Genomic DNA, 22,237 nt, shown 5'->3' with positions numbered 1-22,237 from the left:
CACTCTTCGCCTCTAACAACCCAGATAGTCCTGCTATTCTTTGGCCCAGAGGACACCACATCTAGTTTATATCAGTCTGATCCATTGATCCATCTGTTGGCTGCCTGTGTGTGATGCATTGGAAGGTACTGTTGACAAAATCTGACTGCATTACTGTCACATGTCTCATTGGTGTTAAATATATATTTATATACAATATGTATTGGATGTATCAATTTCAGACAAATGTTTATGCATTTTGTAATGTTTTACTTTAAAAAAAATCTTTTTAATTATGTATTGTTCCAGTTATTAAACTTAATTTTTTTTTTATCTAAACACAGATATGCTGAAAGGAAAGCAACATACACTAAGCAGTTACCATAATAACACATATGTGTTCTTAACAGCTGGTACTGTATATTTTTGGCCTCACTCTTATTCCATATCGTCAACCAAATATAAATGATCAAGGTGGTAGAGTTAAATTTTTATCACAGCCAAGGCAAGTTTGTTTGTACAGCACATTTCATGTACAGGACAATTCAAAGTGCTTAACATGGAACATTAAAAGCCTCACAGATGGTGTAAAAGCAGAAGAGGCAGCAACAAATAGCAAAAATCACAATAAAATCATAAATGAAGTGAAAATGATTGCAAGTGATGTGAAAACATTTTTTAAACCTGGATTTAAACAACCTTTTTCTCATCACACATTTTGGTTTTTGGAACAAAGACAATGGAAATAATTCCACATTCTTATTGCAGGATGTATTTTAGATTATTAATTTATCTGTGTTTGATCAACATTTTCAGCTTGGATTGCTGCTATTAGCTCATTGATCATTAAATAATGTATTGTTGCTCCTCTATGTCATGAAGCGGCATTATGGACTTCCTCTGACTGAGAACTTTCCAGCTACGGCTCATACTGGAGAAACTCAACATTCCCATTAATATTAAGCTGTATGGTGTCCCAGTCGAAGATGTTTCCAGTCTCCGAACTCTTCCTAGAAAACACGTCTTTGATTGTGCTGTCTGACAGAACAGAGTCCCACATGTTGACATCAGTGATCTCTCCAACAAAACTCTGACTGGTATCAAAATTTCCAATGTACTCATCTGGATCCTGTCCCAGTATAACTCTGCCTCCTGATCGGACAAAGTGCCCCTTCTTGTAGATTTTGGTCAGACTTTTCCTGCCATCCATGAAAAGTGCTGTTGCGCCTGAGCTGGAATTCCAGGTGACACACAGGTGGGTCTGCAAGGCGCCGAGTTGAGGGACTTGGAACAAAACCCCCTCTCCAGCCAGGTAAAGAGACAGTCTGAAACACACAGTTCAATCTAAATACAAACATGCAAGACAAAGAGATGAATGAATAACGGAGCTTTATGTCTGTTTTCTACCTGCCGTCATTTTCCCGCCACACATTCAGCTCATCAACTTGTTGAACACAGTATGCAAATAAGATAACTTCTCGCTTGCCGCTGAGCTCTGTGGCCACACGCATGCACAGAGTGAACGCTCCAAGGTCCATGGGTTTCTGAGGGGTCAGCTCAACATAGCTGTCAGATGTTGCAACAGGGAAAATCAGGGTCTTCTTAGGAAGAATCCCTGAAGGACAAGAAACAAGATTTTGTCATGGACTATGAAAAGAAACAGAAAAACATATGTATAACTTTGTGTTTATACCAAAAGAAATACTCAGGTGGTTAAAAGGAGGGTCATTTCATGCCAACAATGCACCAAGCTCTTCCAGAAAATCAAATGAGAGCTGGAGATCAGGACCAGATGAAGCCAACAGGACCACGTCATCCGCAAAAAGCAGAGATCCAATCCCTGAGGCCTCCAAGCCGGATCCCTCCAACACCTCGGCTGCGCCAAGAAATTCTGTCCATATAAGTTATGAATAGAATTGGTGATAAAGGGAAACCCTCCGGTCCCCCTTCTTTAAAATGGGGACCACCACCCCAGTCTGCCAGTCCAGCGGCACTGTCCTCAAAGTCCACGTGATGCTGCAGAGGCGTGTCAGCCAGGACAGCCCCACAGCATCCAGAGCCTTAAGGAACTCCGGGCGGATCTCATCCACCCCCGGGGCCTTGCCGCCAAGGAGCTGTTTGACCACCTCAGCGACTTCAGCCCCAGAGATAGGAGAGTCCACCCCTGAGTCCACCAGCTCTGCTTCCTTATCGGAAGACGTGTTGGTAGGACTGAGGAGATCTTCGAAGTATTCCCTCCACCGACCCACAACGTCTCGAGTTTTGGTCCCCATGGCAGCTCCCCACCTCCACTGTACACAGTATTGATGGAGCACTGCTTCATCCACCGGATGGTGGACCAGAATCTCCTCGAAGCCGTCCGGAAGTCTTTCTCCATGGCCTCGCCGAACTGCTCCCATGCCCAAGTTTTTGCCTCGGCAAAAGCTGAAGCCGCATGCCGCTTAGCCCGCTGGTACCCATCAGCTGCCTCCAGAGTCCCACAGGCCAAGAAGGCTCGATAGGACTCCTTCTTCAGCTTGACGGCATCCCTCACTGCTGGTGTCCACCAACGAGTCCTGGGATTACCGCCACGACAGGCACCAACGACCTTACAGCCACAGCTCCGGCCGGCCGCCTCAGCAATAGAGGCACGGAACACAGCCCATTCGGACTCAATGTCCCCCGCCTCACTCGGGACATGTTCGAAGCTCTGCTGAAGGTGGGAGTTGAAGCTCGCTCTGACGGGGGACTCAGCCAGACGTTCCCAGCAGACCCTCACAACACGTTTGGGCCTGCCAGGTCTGACCGGCTTCCTCCCCCACCATCTGAGCCAACTCACCACCAGGTGGTGATCAGTTGAAGCTCCGCCCCCCTCTTCACCCGAGTGTCCAAGGCATGATACGACTACAAACTAGAGACTACTCACTGCCCACGTGAGGATTGAAGTCCCCCAGCAGAACAATGGAGTCCCCAGAAGGAGCACCCTCCAGCACTCCCTCCAAGGACTCCAGAAAGGGTGGGTACTCTGAACTGCTGTTCGGTGCATAAGAACCCGTCCCCCCACCTGAAGGCGTCCACCGGGGTAAACCCCAGTGTACAGGCACCAAGCCAGGGGCTAATGAGAATGTACCAAAGCTGTGATTTTTAGGAGTTTTTATCAGCTTGTTGACTTTAGACAGTCAGATAGAAGCTCTGAAGAGCAAAGAAAGTAATATTTCTGAAGTTTATCTTCTTTATAAGTTGCTGGCATCACTGCGTCGTTTGGTTTACTGCAACAGAACTTGAGAAAAAGTTTTGTTCCCGAAACAAAATGGACTGAAACTAATGAGATCAGTAATGCTTTGTATGTTTTATGTAAAACCCGTTGAATGGTTTTGTACATGAGCAGTGCAGTAAAAATAAACTTTCCTAACCTTTTATCTGACCTTTTATCTTTTTATTCACACATATATTTGTGGATTATTGCATTTTAATTAAAAGCACATACAATTCCATGTTTGTTTTTATGTAATAACATATTAACTTACCCGTCGATGCCACGGAGAGGGAGATGAATAAAAGAAGGACTGAACGTCTCATTTTACCTGATCAAACCTGCAGAACAAGAAGTTCCTCATTTACATGAAGCAGATTTTATTTCTATCCATTTATCTTTATGTTCAGAAATATTAACTGAGGATGTAAAAGCAAAGTGAAACTGGTTACTTACAGCTCTTCAGAGAAACTCCTGCTTTCAACAATTTGCTGGAACCTTTATAACCTGCCTGGAAACGTGACTTTCTCAACTCATCAATATGATGTCTGTTTCAAAACAGGTTAAAGTTCAAACTACACAGAAGTGCACACATCAACTCACTTCTATTCTTTTAATCTGTAAATATAAAAAAAAAAGCATGCACAACTTGGACAGTAAAGTTTTTATCACTTTGCAAAGCTGCTTTTTAAAAGATGTGATGATACCAAGTGAGGAAGGTTTTCCAAGTGTTCCTGCTGCAACACACCTGGTTCAGACCTAGACAAGCTCTGCCCATGTCTGCTAAATACACATTGATTTGAATCAGGTGTGGTGCAGCAGGGAGACTTGGAAAACCTGCAGGACACTGGTCCTCGAGGACCAGGATTGGGGATCCCTGAGGCAGAAGACAGGCCGGATCGGTCAGGAGCAGAAAACAGACGACTGGAAGGAACCAAACTGAAGAGGAGCTGTGCATTTGTGTCATGGTGACCAGTAAAAATGACTAATGTGACAGTTTTCTCTCAAATAAAACCCGACATTAGAGGATTTAGGATTGTATTGTTTTGCGACCGCTTTAATAGGAGTCAGTGGGATTTTCAAATGACCTGAAAGGATAATCATTAATCTGCCTGACATAAATAAATAAATAATGGATTAAAAAATGTATTAAAATCTATTATGTTAATAATTTGTAGTATATTAAAGACTGTTTGCATAAAATCCTCAACAAACCTAAACTTTGTGTAAAAGGGTTAAAAATCATATGAACTTTACATATTTGGTATTTTTTATTTGGACTGAAAATGAGAAAAAGATCTCAGCAAAAAAAAAAAAAAATAAATAAAAAAAGAATAGTAGGAAAATATTATTCTGTCGCTTTTAATGGCAGATTTTTGGAAGAAACTTTTTTTTTGTCTCTGTATGACGTAAAGTAGAGTAAATAATCAGAGTTTTTTTCAGGTCATGGACTGTGGGCTGGTCAGTTCCCGTACTCGCCTCCTCCTGCAGCTCGCTGTATACGTGCACAGTGTGGTTCTGCATCATCTTGTTGTCTGAGGGACGTTCCAGGAAAAGATGCTGGCTTTACTGTATTAGATGTTGCTGTAAAACAGGGATATCCAAATCTGTCCCTCAAGGTGTCCTGCAGGTATGGGGTCTTTCCCTACCACAACACACCTGATTTAAAAATGGATCTCCAGCAGCTTGTTGTCAACTTCTGCAGAAGTCTGTTAATGGTCCATTCATGTGAATTCAGGTGTATTTCTGCAAGGACACATCCAGGATACCTGCCCTCAATGACCTGATTTGGAGTTCACTGCTGTAAAAAGTCTCTAAATTTTCCAGTCCCATGCCCTCCCAGAACCGTGATCCAGTCACAGACCTGTATTAGTATCTCTGCTGTTATCTCTGCCAAGGTAAAGGTCATGCATTCGCCAGTGTCTCTCTGTCTGTTAGCTGTATATCCAACACACTTGTTTTAAATGTCCATTTAACAGAAGCAAGGTGTGTTGGAACCATACACCGTATATGAAAGATGGACGAAGCATCAGGCGGTCAAAAGTGAAGCCTATGTGAAAGTGTATAAAACTGCAGTTCTCCCTTCATCCACTAGGGGCTGCAAAACAGAGCAAATCCCCATAGACTCCCATGTTAAAAAGACCAACTTCAGAGCAGAAATAAACATGTTTACAGCCTGGTTCAAAAACCCATTTTCGGTTTAATAGGTCAGGTTTACCTTCATGACAACTGTGGGGGGAGTGAATTTTTTTCTAACTCGCCCGTTTAAAAGTGTTTTAATCTTGAAATTTAGCATATTTAGGGGCATGTCCTTTTGATTGACAGGTACCCGATCTCCCGCTTCAAGTAAGAGGAATGCAGAACAACAGCGGTTTTTAGCCGGTTAACAATGTGACTTAGCTTTAGCCCGCTTACCTCCGTTACCTGGTTTGCAATTATCTCCAAGTTATTATCTCCAGGTTAGCTCGGTTAGCTCTTAGGTACAAAAAGCTCTGAGTTCACACAATGTCAATCATCCACAATGATGCTCACAGCCCCCCTCTCAGCTCCATCTCTTTGTCCATATATGTATTTTCCGGGTGAGACGACACACATACCCTGCCAAGATGGTGATGGTAGGAACCGCCCACCGAGCTTCAATTCAGCTCTTCAGAAACCTACGGGTGACGTCACGGAGGCTCCGTCCATCTCTTTATTTCCAGTCTATGGTTGGAACAGGAATACATGAAAAACCTGCAGGACAGCAGCCCTTGAGAAGGGCTGCCCAGTGGTGACTTCCATGATGAAAAAGGGGAGTTAGTGCCCTCTGCTGGTCATGTGTGCAACTGTTTGTGCTAACTGATTTGACGGTCTTTAGGACCCAGAGGAGGACGGTGACGACGGCAGCTGTCATGGCGGACCAAAACAAGACGGACACCGAAAGCAAGTTGTTCAGTGAAATACTGAGGTTCGTCTCGGCTTTTACGTGAAATGATCACACATCTAAATAACAGAGTTGACTAAATTTATGTGGCGTTTTCTCCCTGCGTGGCTGTTTGTCGTGTTTCCATGTTGAACAGTTTCCTTGTGCACATGGCGGAGGAATAGTTTCATTTCACCCTGCAAGTTCAGATACATTAAAAATAATTTAAATTGTCTTTAAAACGCAGTTACACTAATCTGCAGCCATAGTTGTGATGGTTTCCAGATTAGATCCTGCTATGTTTTGGGAGTATTTAGTTTTCTGTAGTGGCTCTCTGTCTCATTTGTTGTGTGTTTTGGAGGTTTACTGATGAAAGGAAACTTTCTCTGTAAGCTTCATTTCTCATGTAGAACAGTAGACTGTTATTAAATCTATTAAAGCAGCTCTGAGCACGATGCCACTGTTGTCAGCCATGATCTTATGACTCCAAATAAAATATGACTCCAAATAAAAATAAAAGAAATAAAAAGCCATCAACCTCCGGACCAAGACCTCCTCTAGTTAATTATTATTATCTCCTACAATATTGAATTTCCCTTTGGGGATTATTCAAGTATTTTTCATTTCATTCACTCATGCAAATACAGAAACTGTGAGCTCTCATTGTAAATACACACAGCTGTAATGTGCATTACATAAACAGGCAACAAGCTCCTTATTTTCTGTTCTGACTGAATCAGAATCAGACTTATATTTTTCTTCCCAGATGGGAAATTACAGTGTTTCCGTAGGATTGTAGAATGGGAGGAAACTTATTCTTCATGTTGCAAAAATACTGTAAATAAAAGAAATAAAATGTTGCAAATAACATGAGCTCCGATAATGAAACTCACTCACCGTCTGCTTCATCAGGTCCACCTTCCAGCACTGGTCTGGACCCAGTTTTCCCTTCAGAACTGACGTAACTGTTGGTGGAATGAATTCACAAAGTTGTTGGAAACGTTACTCTGAGATTTTGCTCCATGTTGAAATAAAGCATCACACAGTTGCAGCCAGGAGGGAAGCAACAGACCTGGTGGGGATGTATTTCTGCAGGTGGGAGCATCTCCTCCTCAGTGACACCAACCACAGCTGTTGGGGGGGGGGGGGGGGGAGGTTTGCCTGCAGACTTTTAATGTCCGGGATAGAGTCCAGAACACCTCAATGCAGAACTTGGTGAGTCTCAGGCTCGTAGTAGTTTACATTTATCCCAACAGGGAGTGAGGTTTGGGTAGATGCCCGACAGTTTGGATTTGTTGCGTGGCCTCTCTGTACCACTGGGAACGGAGTTTTTGGGTTTTAAAAGGGTGATTAATATGCAGTGTTGTAACATGCTGCTGACACACACCCTCCTGGATGGATAGGGATATAAAATAATATAAATAACTGACTGGTCTTTTGAACGTTGCAACCAAAAAAGTAAATGTGGGACAAACTGACCTCTTTTCTTTTTGTAGAGGATGGTGTTTGGTTTTTCTCAAGCAAAATGAAAATCTCAAAGAGGCGCCGAGGCTCCTCGTCAGCATGTAGAGATGTTGAGCAGCTCTGACCTGAGTGTTGTTGCTTTTCTGTCACCTTGCAGCCCGAGCGAGCTGTTCGCCGCTCGCTCCAGGAGTCATAAACTCCCCGTCAGAGGGCAGAAAGACTTCTACCCCAACGACTCGGAGGAGCAAAGACGGCGGCTGCAGCAGAGCCTGGATGAACACTGGAGCCTCATATCAGAGGAGAGGGTGGAGAGGCTGTGAGTTGATAAGAACTGATGTCTCATTGCTTCACAGACGTGTCCTCAGTGATGCATTCAAGGACTTCAGCGGCTGAAACACTGAACAAAGAAAAGGCAAAAAAAAATTCTGCATAAATAACATTGAAGTGTGTGTTTAAGCCTGCAGGCTGTCCTTGAATGCAACATCAGGGGAGCAGCCAGTGATTATAGCCCAACTCTGAACACAAGTCAGGATGTTGGTTTGATTTATCAGATTTCCACGGCCGCAGCAGTCAGGCTTTGTGTCCAGGCATGAGATGGTTTCTGTCTGGTTCGTGTCATTGCAGAGGAAACCTCGTCAAAGCCGCTTGGATTCCAAGTGACCAGATTGTGGAGCTTCAGTCTCCGGCTGTGAGTTCGGCTCTTTTATCCCACTTGGCCTGTACGACACCAGAAACATGACAATGCAGCCTGTTTTTCTCCTGCTATATTGATCAAAATGAGCTGATAAGTAGTGATCAGGGTGAAGAATCTGATTTGTTGTCACATCTCAGACGGTTCAGGAATAGTTTTTAAAGGTACATCCTGCGGTGTGACACAATTAAAAACCATATAATGCAGATCTGCATCTGGAGGAAGCTTAAAGTGGAACCTCATTCCTCAGTTTACATCCAAATCCAGCCTTTTCATGAAGCTCCCAGTCCGAATGACTCAGTGATTCCCAACCTGGGGCCTCTGGACCCCCCAAAGAGCACAGGAGGCCCCGAGGCTTTACCTGTTCAAAACGGATCTATAATGTAATTATAGTCGTGACATGATGGTATATTTTAGGGCTGTGACGATATGCTTTTGTCCCGATTTGATTCCGATTTTTTGGGTGCCGATTCAATTTAAATTGCGATTCTCACAATTCTTCGATTTTGTAGATTAAAAACAAAATAAATGTATAAAACTTTTTTTTTTGCTCGTCATTTTTCTTGATTTCAATGAGGAAAAAACAACACATTAGGCAGACCATCATTCTGCTGCTACAAAGCCCAATAAGACAAGTAAAAAGATCAATAAAAACAATAAAAATGATAAAAATTTTATAATGGAGTATTTTTATTTGTTTGAACAAAATATCGATTTTAAAATTGTGAAGCAAAAAAAATCCCGATTTTCGATTTTTCTAATCGATTTTCCCAGCCCTAGTATGTTTATGTTGGGATCTGACTGGTAGGGTTGGAGACTTGTGATTATTGTAAGGATTACGAAGCCAGAACCCAAAACTCAGCCAACAGTGGAGGTAAAACAGATTTATTGAAAAACTGATGGTGTTGAAGGTGGTCTTGCTCGTCTGGTCATCAGGAGGTCTGGAACACAGAAACAGGGGTGGGATGATAACGAAGAGGCCAAAAGCAAACGTTTACCAGCAGCTGGGTGGATAGGAAGCCCCGGAGGAGTCCTCCAGAGCAGGGAAAATTATCTCCACAAGATCTCAAGGTCCAAAACAGACCGGGGTCCACACAGAAGATACGAGGGAGAGGAAGAAATCCAAGCGGCGAGCAAGACAGGTGGTCGGTCTCATCCCAACAAGGACGAAGCGAAGGCAGTGGTTGGGGACAGGCTGGGTCAAGACCAGGTTTTCTCCCAGAAACCGACACATGAACGTCGCTTGACGGCTGTGGAGAGACAGACGATCTCACAGCGAGAAGATCCAGGGCAGAGGTGAAGATAATCTGCTGCTTGGTAAGGACAGAGCAGAAATCAGGACAATTATGTGGAACAACGAAGCTTCGACTTTTATCTTTCCTTTTTCAGCATGAAGGAAATCCCCTTTCTCGACCGCTTGTGTCGGAACATGGCCGATTGTCCACCTGCTTGCTTTCTTTTGTTCGTTTTGTTTTTCTAACGTTCGAAATAAAAGATTTAAGATTTATGGAAATCTCAGGAGTTTCTCCAAACAGAAACGACCATCAGTTTATATATATATATATATATATATATATATATATATATATATATGTATATATATATATATATGTATATGTATATATATATGTATATATGTATATGTATATGTATATATATATATATATATATATATATATATATGTGTATATATATATATATATATATATATATATGTATATGTATATATATATATATGTATATGTATATGTTTATATATATATATATATAAATATATATATATATATATTATATATATATATATATATATATATATATATATATATAATATATACATATATATATATATATATATATGTGTATATATATATGTGTATATATATATATTTCTGTTGAAGCAACGTCTGAGTTTCACTCGTTAAATTTCGTAGAATTTTTATTTATTATTTTGGTAAGATTCAAGTTATTTCTGTGACCACTGTGAATTTTTCTTTTATTGACCGAAGGATATCAACAATTTCTGTCCAGGTCTGTGTTATATTCCAGGATTTATTTCATTATTAAATCAGAAAAAAATAAGTTCAATAAGTTCAAGTTTATTTATATTGCACATTTCTACAGCAGCTGCCCAAAGTGCTGCACAATAAAACAGCAACACTCCACAATTTAAAATTAAACACTGCACATTAAAAAAAAAAAAAATTGGACACAAAAGAAAAATCTAAAATAAAAGTAAAAAAATGTAAATAGACAAAGAAAAAGATGCCAGTGGAAAGAAGTGTCAGATTTAAAGTCCGAGACAGATTGATCAGCTCTGATGTGAAGGGGACGGCTATTCCCCTAAATAATTTTCCTATTAATATTCTTTATTATTACTAATAAATATGGTATTTAGTGAAACAACAAATGAGAGTAATTAAAATGAAGTCATTAAGAAAATATAGATGAAAATAAAATATTTTCCACCTCAGTTTGCAAACGGAGTTAAAACAGAACTTTGTTCTTTTCTCTCTTTATGATGAAATATTTAACATTTTATCACCCTGCAGGTGTGTAAGTCTAAAAAAAAAACCTTTTTATTTCTTTTTAAAGGGGAAGTTTTGGCAGACGATGGGTTTTTCTGCAAACAACAAGCAGTATCTGCTGCCGGAGGAGGCGCTCTACCTGATGGAGTGTGTGAGTGACAGATGAAACCTGCGGTTTTCCAACACTTCATTATTTCTGTTTATTCAGTTCCGTCTAATTTAACACGTTAAACGTCTTTATGAAGACATACTCCAGGGAGCCGGCAACGTCGCTGACTGGACGGGTGTGTGTGTTCACAGGGAAACCTGCAGGTGTTTCATCGGGACCTTCCCCTTTCCATCCAGGACGGATACGAGAGCTTTCTGTCTGCAGACACCGTCAGCCTGCAGCAGTATCAGGTGCTCTTCTTACCACTAATGATGCAGTTTAAGCTCGAATGCTTTGCATAACCTGGATTCTGTCATCTGCAAGGTGTTTGGGCATCTGAAGAGGCTCGGCTACGTTGTGCGCAGGTTTGATCCCAGGTAACAGAACCTTCATGTTCCATTCAGACATGACGAAGAGCGTTGGCGTCCTTCAGTCTGAGCAACAAGACGGGCGACTTAATGCTTTACCAGACGGGATAAGTTGCCTTGTTTGAGATGTTTGCGGCAACATCTGGAGTCGTAAAATCATCTGTATGATAATGTTGTAGTGTAGGACAAACAAGGACCCAAGTGCAGATTGGATGTGGATACTAGGACAGGTTTATTGTTCTCCTGGGCAGAATGGTAGGTGGCCAGGCAGGCAGGTTGGCGGGCAGGCAGGCAGGCAGGCGGGCAGGCAGGCAAGAATCATGCACGCAGATGACACAACAATCAGGCGATGACTGGTGAGCTGAGCTGGCCTTTTATCTTGCTGCTGCTGCTGATTACCCGATGAGAACCTGGTGTGGACTTGATTGCCAGGGAAACAGGCACACCCACTGCAGCACAGGTCAGAGCAGGAACCACAACAGTACCCCCCCCTCCACGGGAGCCACCGGGCGACCGAAACTTCTCCGGATGAGCATGACGAAAATCCCGGACCAGGGAGGCATCCAGAATAAATGAGCGCGGAACCCAGGCACGCTCCTCAGGACCATACTCCTCCCAGTCCACCAGAAACTGGAAGCCACGACCCCGACGCCGCACATCCAGGAGACGCCGGACAGAATAGGCAGGGCGACCCGCCACAAACCGGGCGGGAGGAGGGGGTCTGGAAGGAGGGACGAGAGGACTAGAGGAAACAGGCTTGAGTTGGGAGACATGGAAAGAAGGGTGGACTCTCATGGAACTGGGGAGTTTCAGTTTGACCACGGTGGGATTAATGATCCGCTCAACCTCAAAAGGACCCAAAAAGGGGGGGCCAACTTCTTGGCATCAGTACGCAATGGAATGTTCTTTGCTGATAACCAAACCTTTTGGCCGGGTGCGTAACGGGGTCCAGGAGTCCGATGACGATCCGCCATGCGGCGGGTACGTACGGAGGCATGAAGGAGCGCAGTTCGAGCCTTCCTCCAAATCCGTCGGCAGCGGCGGATGTGTAGCTGGACCGACGGCACAGAAACCTCCACCTCCTGTGCTGGAAACAGGGGCGGCTGATATCCCAGGGAGCATTCGAAAGGTGATAAGCCTGAAGCAGAAGAGGTAAGGGAGTTGTGAGCATACTCTACCCAGTCCAGATGGTCACACCAGGAGGAGGGGTTGGACTCAGCCACACATCTCAGGGCAGTTTCCAGATCCTGATTAGACCTCTCAGCCTGGCCATTGGTCTGGGGATGGAAACCAGACGACAGGCTCACAGTGGCCCCGAGCGAGTGACAAAACGACTTCCATACCTGGGATGTAAATTGGGGTCCTCTGTCTGATACTATGTCTGTGGGCAGACCATGGAGCCGAAAGACATGATGAACAAGTAAGTTGGCGGTCTCCTTGGCAGTAGGAAGTTTGGGAAGGGCAATAAAGTGAACAGCTTTGGAAAAGCGATCAACAACTGTGAGGATGGTGGTGTTACCTCTTGAGGCTGGAAGACCAGTGACGAAGTCCAGAGCAATGTGCGACCAGGGTCTGCTTGGAACAGGTAATGGACGAAGAAATCCCGCAGGTGGCTGATGCGATGACTTACTGCGTGCACACGTCGTACAGGCTGCAACAAACTCCCGGACATCTTTATCCATTGTGGGCCACCAGAATCTGCGTCTCAGAAAAGAAAGTGTTCGCACAGAACCAGGGTGGCATGGTAGGCGGGAGGAATGTCCCCACTGGAGGACTTGGGAACGTACAGAATTGGGGACATAAAGGCGGTTACGGGGACCTGTGCCAGGGTCAGGCTGTTGCTGTTGGGCCTCTCTAACCCTGTCCTCCACCTCCCAGGAAACAGCGGCTACAACACAGGTTGCAGGTAAGATGGTATCAGGTGAAACTGCAGTCTTGGGTGGAAATTGGCGAGAGAGAGAGTCCGGTTTCTGGTTTTTGGACCCAGGTCTGTATGACAGCGTGAAGTGGAATCGATTGAAGAAAAGAGACCAACGGGCCTGTCGGGGATTCATTTGTCTAGCAGACTGTAGGTATTCCAGGTTCTTATGGTCAGTCCAGATGAGGAATGGCACTTTGGATCCCTCCAACCAATGGCGCCACTGCTCCAGGGCAAGTTTGATGGCTAAGAGTTCCCTATCACCGACATGGTAGTTCTGCTCAGCTGATGTTAGACGTCGAGAGAAAAAGGCACAAGGATGTAACTTCTGAGACTCTGGGGATCGTTGGGACAAGACAGCTCCAACGCCGACATCAGAAGCATCAACCTCCACCACAAATTGATGGTTGAGATCAGGGTGGAGGAGGACAGGAGCAGTGGTGAATAGATCCTTTAACTTGACAAAAGCCTGAGCCGCCGGCTCAGACCAGACAAATGGGACTGTAGGCGATGTAAGTCTTGTCAGGGGAGCTGCGATGCGGCTATAATTGCGAATGAATCTGCGATAAAAATTAGCAAAACCCAAGAAACGTTGCAGCTGCTTGACAGAAGTTGGGACTGGCCATTCGGTAACAGCTTTGATCTTCTCAGGATCTGCTCGGACCTGCCCACTCTCAAAAATGTATCCGAGAAAAGAAACAGTGTTCTTATGAAAATCACACTTCTCGGCCTTAACGAATAGGCGATTCTCCAGAAGTCTCTGCAGGACTTGTCGGACATGTTGTATATGTTCGGTGAGGTTGTGGGAAAAGATGAGGATATCGTCTAAATAGACGAAAACAAAACGGTTCAGGAAGTCTCTCAGCACATCATTAACTAAGGCTTGGAAAACAGCAGGGGCATTACAAAGTCCAAAAGGCATGACTCGATACTCAAAATGGCCGAGTGGGGTCTTGAAGGCTGTCTTCCACTCATCTCCCTCTTTTATCCTGACCAGATGATATGCGTTGCAGAGATCCAGCTTTGTGAAGATTGTTGAGCCATGGAGAGAGTTGAAGGCAGACTCAAGAAGTGGCAGAGGATACTTATTCTTTATGGTTATAGCATTTAATCTCCGGTAGTCAATACAAGGCCGAAGAGAACCATCCTTCTTAGAGACAAAGAAAAAACCTGGGCCAACAGGGGAAGAAGAAGGTCTAATTAAACCAGCAGCCAGCGAATCCGAAATATATTTCTCCATGGCCTCAGTCTCTGGCTTAGAAAGATTGTACAGACGACTGGCTGGCAACGGAGCCCCAGGTAACAAGTCTATGGCGCAGTCATATGGTCGGTGAGGAGGAAGAGAAAGGGCCCTCTCTTTACTGAACACCTCAGCGAGGTCATGGTAGGCTAGAGGAATGTCTGACAAATCCTTAGAAGTGGGACAATGACTGGTAGTGGTTATACCAGATGGGACGGCAGAGTGAAGACACGTTGCATGACAATAAGAACTCCAGTTAATAATCCTCCCAGTAGTCCAATCCAGATGGGGATTGTGTAACGATAACCAGGGGTGTCCTAAAACCAGGGGTGAATTTGGTGAGTTTACAACAAAGAAACTGATAAACTCCTGGTGATTTCCCGAAACAATTTGTTTAACCGGAACAGACTCTGGGTGATGGAGTAAAGAATGCTGCCATCCAGAGCCCGGGCAGAAACAGGAGGGAAGAGTGACTCCAGGTCTAGATTAATTCTTGCAGCCCATTCCTTGTCAATAAAGTTTGCTTCAGCTCCAGAATCCACTAAAGCCTGTACTGGATGAGAGAAACCCTTGACATATAGCACCGCTGGAATGAGTGTCTTTGTGTGGGGAATTACCTTTGGAGTGGTGGTCGTCAGTACTCCCACAGCTACTGACGACCCAGATCTTTTGGCCGTTCTGTGCAGACAGCTCTCTGGTGTCCTGGTCTTCCACAATAAAAACAAACGCCGGTGTCCCTCCTCCTCTGTCGTTCCTCCGTGGACAGATGAGCTCGGCCCAGCTGCATGGGCTCCTCGGACTGTGTTGTGCTAGGAAGGGAAGGGCGGACCGCTCCAATGGTGGAGCCGGGAAAATACAGCTCAGAACGAGTCTGCCGCTCTCTGTCTCTCTCCCGTAAGCGGTTGTCCAGCCTTATTGAGAGGGAAACCAGGTCGTCCAGGGAATCTGATGCATCACGGGTGGCAAGCTCATCCTTAAGCCGGCTGCTTAAACCATTTGTGAAGATTCCACAAAGAGCCTGATCATTCCAGCCCGAATCCGCAGCCGCAGTCCTGAAATCCACAGCAAACTCAGCAACACTCATTTTTCCTTGTCGGAGATTAATCAGCCGCTTAACGGCATCGCCCCCTCTCACTGGATGGTCAAACACCTTCTTCATCTCATCCATAAAAGCTGGATAAGACATGTGCCTGAAACCCTGCCGTTCAAACGCTGCTTCTGCCCATGACAAAGCCTTGCCCTCCAGAAGTCCGATGACGTAGGAGATCTTGGATTTGTCACTGGCATAAGTGATGGGCTTCTGGTCAAACACAAGTGAGCATTGGAGTAAGAACCCTCTACATTTACCCAGATCCCCGGCATAAGGTTTGGGGTCTGGGATGTGTGTCTCTCTTACCGGGGTGGCAGAAGCGGTAGGATGCCTGGATGAGTCCGGAACCTGTTGCTGATTGGGAGCAGGCTGTACCAGACCAGCCACATGACTGGTGAGTTGAGACAACTGCATAAGGATGGTGTGGTAATTCTGGTCCAAAGTTAGAAGCATCTGCTCATGTCGAGCTAAGTGAGCATTCTGACCGGATAGGGCTTGCTGAAGTTGTCCGGCGGCGCCTTCTGGGTTAGAATCTGCTGGATCCATACCTGATGGCCTGATTGTTCTGTTGTAGTGTAGGACAAACAAGGACCCAAGTGCAGATTGGATGTGGATACTAGGACAGGTTTATTGTTCTCCTGGGCAGAATGGTAGGTGGCCAGGCAGGCAGGTTGGCGGGCAGGCAGGCTGGTTGACGGGCAGGCAGGCAGGCAGGTTGGCGGGCGGGCAGGCAGGCAGGCAGGCAGGCAGGCAGGCAGGCAGGCAGGCAGGCAGGCAGGCAGGCAGGCAGGCAGGCAGGCAGGCAGGCAGGCAGGCAGGCAGGCAGGCAGGCAGGCAGGCAGGCAGGCAGGCAGGCAGGCAGGTTGGCGGGCAGGCAGGCAAGAATCATGCACGCAGATGACACAACAATCAGGCGATGACTGGTGAACTGAGCTGGCCTTTTATCTTGCTGCTGCTGCTGATTACCCGATGAGAACCTGGTGTGGACTTGATTGCCAGGGAAACAGGCACACCCACTGCAGCACAGGTCAGAGCAGGAACCACAACAGATAAGGAAAATAGAGCATTTATGTTGTTTATTCATGTCTGTAACCAGCCAAGAAGGCCAGAAAGCCTGGATGTGCATGTAAATGTCCACGCTGAGGAACATGAGAACAAAGCCAGAGCGTGTTGGAGCGTTCACAGATCCAATAAAAGTTACATCTGTCGTAAACAGATGACGGCGTAAACACCCGAATCCAAAGCAAGTGGCTGATTTATTCCTCTGACATGTAAACGCTGATTCAGCTTCTGCCGGTTGTGGCGCAATGTGTGTGTGTGTGTGTGTGTGTGTGTGTGTGTGTGTGTGTGGTTTCTCCTAGCTCCGAGGCCTCGCCGTACGAGAAACAGCTGAACTTGGCTTGGTCGCGTGACAGAGCAGGAAGACAGCTGAAGAGGAAGCGCAGCGCCAGCCCCACGCCGACATGCAGGTAGGCGGAGTCTCTGCAGGCTAAACGGATCAAACATGGCGGGAAACGAGTCGCACCTGAACTTTACTGTCTGCAGTCGCACTGAAACACAAGAAGGACCCACAACTGAGCAGATGGAGGTGGACGCCTGCAGCCGTGGCGATGGGTCACGCCTGGCGCCGCCTGCAGAGACCCCCGAGGCCCCGACCGCCTCAGGCAGGACCTGGTGGATGACGGATGTTCCCGGACCGGACTCTGGCAGAAGTCCGGCTCAGGTCTCGAGTTCCTCACGCCGGGACTTCAGTGGCGTCTCTTTCCCGGACCTGGGCTCCAGGGACCGCAGCCGGAGCTGCTTGGCCCCTCCAGACCCCTCGCTGCTGCCTGGAGGTCTGAGCGTGGGCGTCTGCGACACCGCTTCCTGGATGCAAAGGATAAACCTGCGGAGGATCCACATGTCCGCCAAGGAGCGCAGGAGGGAGGAGGACAGACGCAGGCGGCGGCGGGACGTCAACGACGACAAGGAGGTTCGTAGCGCCTGAAAACGTAGAAACACGTCATGTGAAACCGTCGCTCACATCCTGAGCCGCTTTCAGGTGCGACGGTGCAGAAACTGGACGGAGTATCAGGAGCTCCTGGCGAGGCGGCAGGCGAAGCGTCAAGGCCGACCAGCTCACCTGTGGAACCGGGAGGTTCCACCTCTACATGACCCGACGCAGCCCGCCTCCACCGGTGAGTCCTGCAGGATCCGTGCCGAAGGAAAGTTCACGGGAAAGTCGTCTAACAGACACGTCTCTTTGTTCCAGCTGAGCTGCTGGATAAAATCCGAGTGATGAAGTCCACAGACCTGCTGGAGGGAGCGTCCAGGTACGACCTGATACCTGAACGGATTTGTGTCCTACGTCACCGAGCAGCAGGTCATGTCCGTAGAGAGATTAGAAAGAATGAAAGAAGCATAAAAGCTCCTTCACAAAACCAACATGTGTGCTGCGAAAGGTTTTTCATCCAGCTGATGATGCATGTGGAATAAAAGCAGTGAGTTTTTGGTGGAAGCTCGTGGAGTCCACCAAGCAGTGGGACTGGGCGATGAATCGGGTTTTAATCTCAGTACGATCTGGGTTTTCATCAATGATAAAAATAAAAAGTGTGTGATTATTTTTCTCTCTGCAGTTTCCTCTCCTGCTGTCTTCAGCTGCTAATCGAGCGTCTCTGGCGTTGCAGCGCTGTGCTGTAAACTCCTCCCACAGCCGCTTTGCTTTCATTCAGACACTGTTGCCAACTTGACGACTTTCTCGCTAAATCTGGCGACTTTTTTTTTTTTTTTAAAAGCGACAAATCTAGCAGCTTTTACTGGAGTTATTAGAGACTTTTCTGGTGTTTTGGCGACTGACTTGAAGGCACATATTGTTCTGCAGTTACTGTAAGGAAGGAGCAGCGGGAGCCTCTCCCGTCCTAAAGCACTCCCAGGCGGTCAGTCTCAGTCGGCTCCGGCTGCAGGTCGATGTAGAATAACTGCAGTAGGTTGTGGAAGTTCACCTAAACATAGTTTATATCATTGTCAGTGACAACTGGCTGCATTATTTTCCGATACATAGTTTGGCGAGTTAAACACTGTAACATACCTCCGTTACGGGGCGTTACCATAGCAACGTGTTAACCAGCTGGTTCAGATCAGCTGTCTTTTAACAGGTGGATGAGAGAAACGCGCTGCAGCCTGACAGCGGTTGTTTGGCATAAAACGTACATCCAGACCAACGTAAAATAGTTCCTATATAAGCGGTAAAAGCGGATTAAACAACCGTCCATTAGACGGTTATAATGCACGACACGGAGTCTAGAACACCACGACGCGCAGCGTTGTTTATAAATACTGGATAATTGTGTTAAATAATCGAGAACTCAGTTACAGTCAAAACAATCGTGATTATAATTTTTGTCATAATCGAGCAGGCCAGGGGGAAGCCGGAGTACCTGGAGAGAACTCCCCCCCCCCAGCTGAGGCTCCAACCTTGCTGCGAGGCTGCAGTGCTAACCACCACGGCACCGTGCTGCCGATATAAACATCTAAACATCACAACACAGCCGAGATATTGTGGATTCATTGTCGCTAGCACTGTGAGAGTCCAGACCTCCTGTCCTACATTTACTTTATATGGATGCAGTATCAGACTTTATGTGAATGCAGGACTTTATCAGATACACATTGATAATGAAGGTCTGCCCGCTCTGAGTACTTATCTAGTTTATTACTTTATTCAGTTTCAGGTTATGTCACTGGCCGTTGTTGGCCAGTGACATAAACTTCTTTTTTGCGTCTTGTCATGAGTTTACAGTGAAGAGCAGTTCGTGTCTGGTTCTCGTTCTACCAAACACGTCCCGGTGCTGCCAGTTTCTGTTCAGTGTAATTAGAGGACCTGAGCTCTGAGTCACCTGTGAATGAGGATGAATCGGCCTCGATGCGGGCTGTTGTGACTGCACCATCTCTCATCCCCACCTCTCCATGTCCCTGTACGCCCAGAGCGATGACTTGTGCTTTGACTGAGACGGAGCAGCATTCAGGACAACCTCGTGTCCTTTTGTCCTCAGGTTAAAAGGTTCGGAGGAGTGGAGGATTTGTTTTAATGTTTACCAGCCCGATTCAGTGGCTGACTTCAAGAAAAGCAAGCCGGGGAAGCCGTACTCTCGCATGTGTGTGTGCAGGTAAGTAAACTCAGCCTGAGTGCTTGTTTACTCAGGATCAGCTTGCAGGAAAGCAGCATTTCAGATGAACGAGCCTTTTGTCTCACATCTTTTGTCTCCTGTTCTGATGCTGCAGGAAGATTAATTATTCCTTCATAAGTATGACAGATTATCGGAACAGAAACGATCTGATTCTTCCTGTTTTCCATCAGATTCGATGGTCCCGTGCCCGACCTACGAGCCATCAAGCTGCTGGCTTTCCAGAGCGGCGACATCCCCGTTGTCTTTGCCGTCGTCGACCACGGAGACATTTCTTTCTACACCTTTAAAGGCTTCCAGCTGCCTACAGATGTGTACCCCTGACATGTTTACAGCAGAAATAAACATGTTTACAGCCTAAAATCCATTTTAGGTTAACAGGTCAGGTTTCTCTTCATTACAACTGCTGGGGGAGTGATTTTTATAACTCATCCATTTAGATGTTATTTCATCTCAAAATTTGGTATAATTTGGGGGTAAACTTTGACAGATGTTCAATATCTGGTGGCAAGAAGATGGAGTGTAGAACTACCACGGTTTTTAGCCAGTTAGCAATTAGCTTTAGCTTTAGCTCCTGGTTAGCTCAGTTAGCTCAGGCAAGTCGTTGATGTCAATCATCCATCATTCACTCACACTCTGGGAGTGATGACCAGGCATGTGCCGTGAGCTCTAGAGTTAGATAGGCAGGATTCACCAATTGTGACCGACACACAAATGATCATTTAAATGTGCAGGCAGGTAAGCGCCTGCTTTATCTGACACAACCAAGACGGTTAAGAACTTTCAAAGCTCGTTAAATGATCCAACAGCAGTCTCCAGACTATTTAACTTTGTATTTCATGACAACCAGTTGTGTATGTTGACGTTTTTCTTTAAAAGAAAGATGCGAAAAATGTTTATATCTCTCTGCAGCGTCTTCCATCCGGTGAGAACATAACCCAACTTTCAGAGCGAAGCGTCAACATGGATCATTGGCACAGTGCAGTAACGTGAAAAGACAACGTCATGTTCTGCTTTTATATGTCTATGATTATATATGGGGGAACGGACTGCACATGCACAAACACACATCGTTGCGAAGACAAAGCAGGACTAGAGAGTGTGGCTGTAACCGCAATACAGCGCAGGGTTGGGTTGTGCAGCTTCTCCGCCTGGCCAGTGGAGGCGCTGTTGAGTCATTTTTACCATGCTATGAAAAGCACTAAATGCCATGAGTTTCAAATCGATAGGTACCACAGGCTGTTGGAAATTATCGTCTGAAACATTATAATAAAGATAATAAATATAAAAGAAAGTGAAAATATATAAACTAATTAATAAAATGGAATAATTCAATTTATTTATTTCTGCCTTGTGTACGCCCTGCCTATCCTGCCACCCTGACTGCACACTACAGGTGATGTCAGTGTGACGCTGCCAAGATGCCAACTTTGGGAACCGTCCAGTGACCTTTACTTTACCTCTTCAGAAACCCTTTGGTGACGTCACAGAGGCTCTGCCCATTTTTTAATGTACAGTCTGTGGCAATACGAGACCAAGGTTTGACATACAGACATGTAACATTAATGACAAAAGAGTAATACAAAACCAAGCTGAAAACTTAGGCCCCGCAGCCCGTTCACCGGCGCCGCCTTATAACAGATAAGAACAGAGATACATTAGGATAATAGGAGGGGCGGGTTGAGGGAAAAAAGGTCATGTAACTCCGGGCCGCGCCAGAAATCACGCAGTCCAAAGATACAGACAGAGAAAAAATACCTCATACACTGAAGCACAAACTAAAACAAGACACAATAAGTCCAGGGAGGCAGTGAGTCATGTGGGAGGGGATCAGGGGTGGTTGAGGAGGGGGGGTACAGAGCTGAAAGACTTACAGACCTGGACTGACACCTATGGACTCCCATGACAATGTAGGAACTGGGATGAGCTTTAAAGCTACAGTAGGTAATCTTGTTCAGAGATATGTTTTTTTTTTACTCTGGGTGAAGTGGTTCCTTGTCCTGATAGTAGTCTATACATTCTGTAATCATGAACAATGAGACACATAGTACAACCCCTCAGTTTACTGTAAATTTGTAAAATTCTGACCAATACAAACGTTCGGACCCAAATTGAAGTTGTTCATTTCTTATATTTCGTAGCTTCTCCTCCCGGCTCCCCTCCTCCCCCTCCAGCAGAGCATACCTGATAGCCACAACCTGCACATAAACAGTGTGTTAGGGTGAAAATACAAAGTAGTGAAAAAGAAACTCGGAAGGCAAACATTGCTGAGAAACATGGCTCGGTTTATTTGCCTCCTCCCGCTAAACAGCCAAGAAAGAGAAAATCATTGGTGGAAAAAGCTGCCAGTAAAAAAGCCTTGGATCACGCTAGGAGCGAAACCAGAGGGGGAGGAGCCAAGACAGGGGGAGGAGCCAGGACAGGGCACCACCTCAACATCTTGCTAGCTCCCCAACATTACCTTCCACAGCTTTAAATGTCACCGATGAAGAAAACTTTATGAAACTTGTTTCTGCT

General features: G+C 45.7%; 2 protein-coding genes across 2 annotated transcripts; one reads left to right on the top strand and one right to left on the bottom strand.

Annotated features, from left to right (window-relative positions):
* Positions 1–898: 898 nt before the first annotated feature.
* On the bottom strand, positions 899–4,738 carry LOC306765658 (C-reactive protein-like; the record flags this gene model as incomplete). The annotated part of the gene is made up of 3 exons (XM_079253142.1): positions 899–1,304; positions 1,387–1,594; positions 4,687–4,738. The coding sequence occupies 3 exons, from the start codon at positions 4,736–4,738 to the stop codon at positions 899–901; spliced, it is 666 nt and encodes a 221-aa protein (XP_079109268.1).
* Positions 4,739–6,090: 1,352 nt separating this feature from the next.
* tsen54 (TSEN54 tRNA splicing endonuclease subunit) lies at positions 6,091–20,716 on the top strand. The gene is made up of 12 exons (XM_079252843.1): positions 6,091–6,158; positions 7,735–7,893; positions 8,202–8,265; positions 10,861–10,944; positions 11,094–11,192; positions 11,266–11,318; positions 16,919–17,026; positions 17,103–17,529; positions 17,599–17,734; positions 17,809–17,869; positions 19,589–19,702; positions 19,894–20,716. The coding sequence occupies exons 1-12, from the start codon at positions 6,103–6,105 to the stop codon at positions 20,042–20,044; spliced, it is 1,512 nt and encodes a 503-aa protein (XP_079108969.1). The 5' UTR covers positions 6,091–6,102; the 3' UTR covers positions 20,045–20,716.
* Positions 20,717–22,237: the final 1,521 nt, after the last annotated feature.

This window comes from Telmatherina bonti (assembly GCF_933228915.1).
Source record: "Telmatherina bonti genome assembly, chromosome: 14".
In the NCBI taxonomy this organism is placed as follows: domain Eukaryota; kingdom Metazoa; phylum Chordata; class Actinopteri; order Atheriniformes; family Telmatherinidae; genus Telmatherina; species Telmatherina bonti.
This window is presented reverse-complemented; position numbering and strand designations above follow the sequence as displayed.

Excerpts from the sequence above, each read along its gene's own strand:
- tsen54 (XM_079252843.1), top strand. The coding sequence starts at position 6,103 with ATGGCGGACCAAAACAAGACGGACACCGAAAGCAAGTTGTTCAGTGAA. Across the intron at positions 6,159-7,734 it reads TTGTTCAGTGAAATACTGAG|CCCGAGCGAGCTGTTCGCCG; the intron begins GTTCGTCTCGGC and ends GTCACCTTGCAG. Across the intron at positions 11,193-11,265 it reads TCAGCCTGCAGCAGTATCAG|GTGTTTGGGCATCTGAAGAG; the intron begins GTGCTCTTCTTA and ends GTCATCTGCAAG.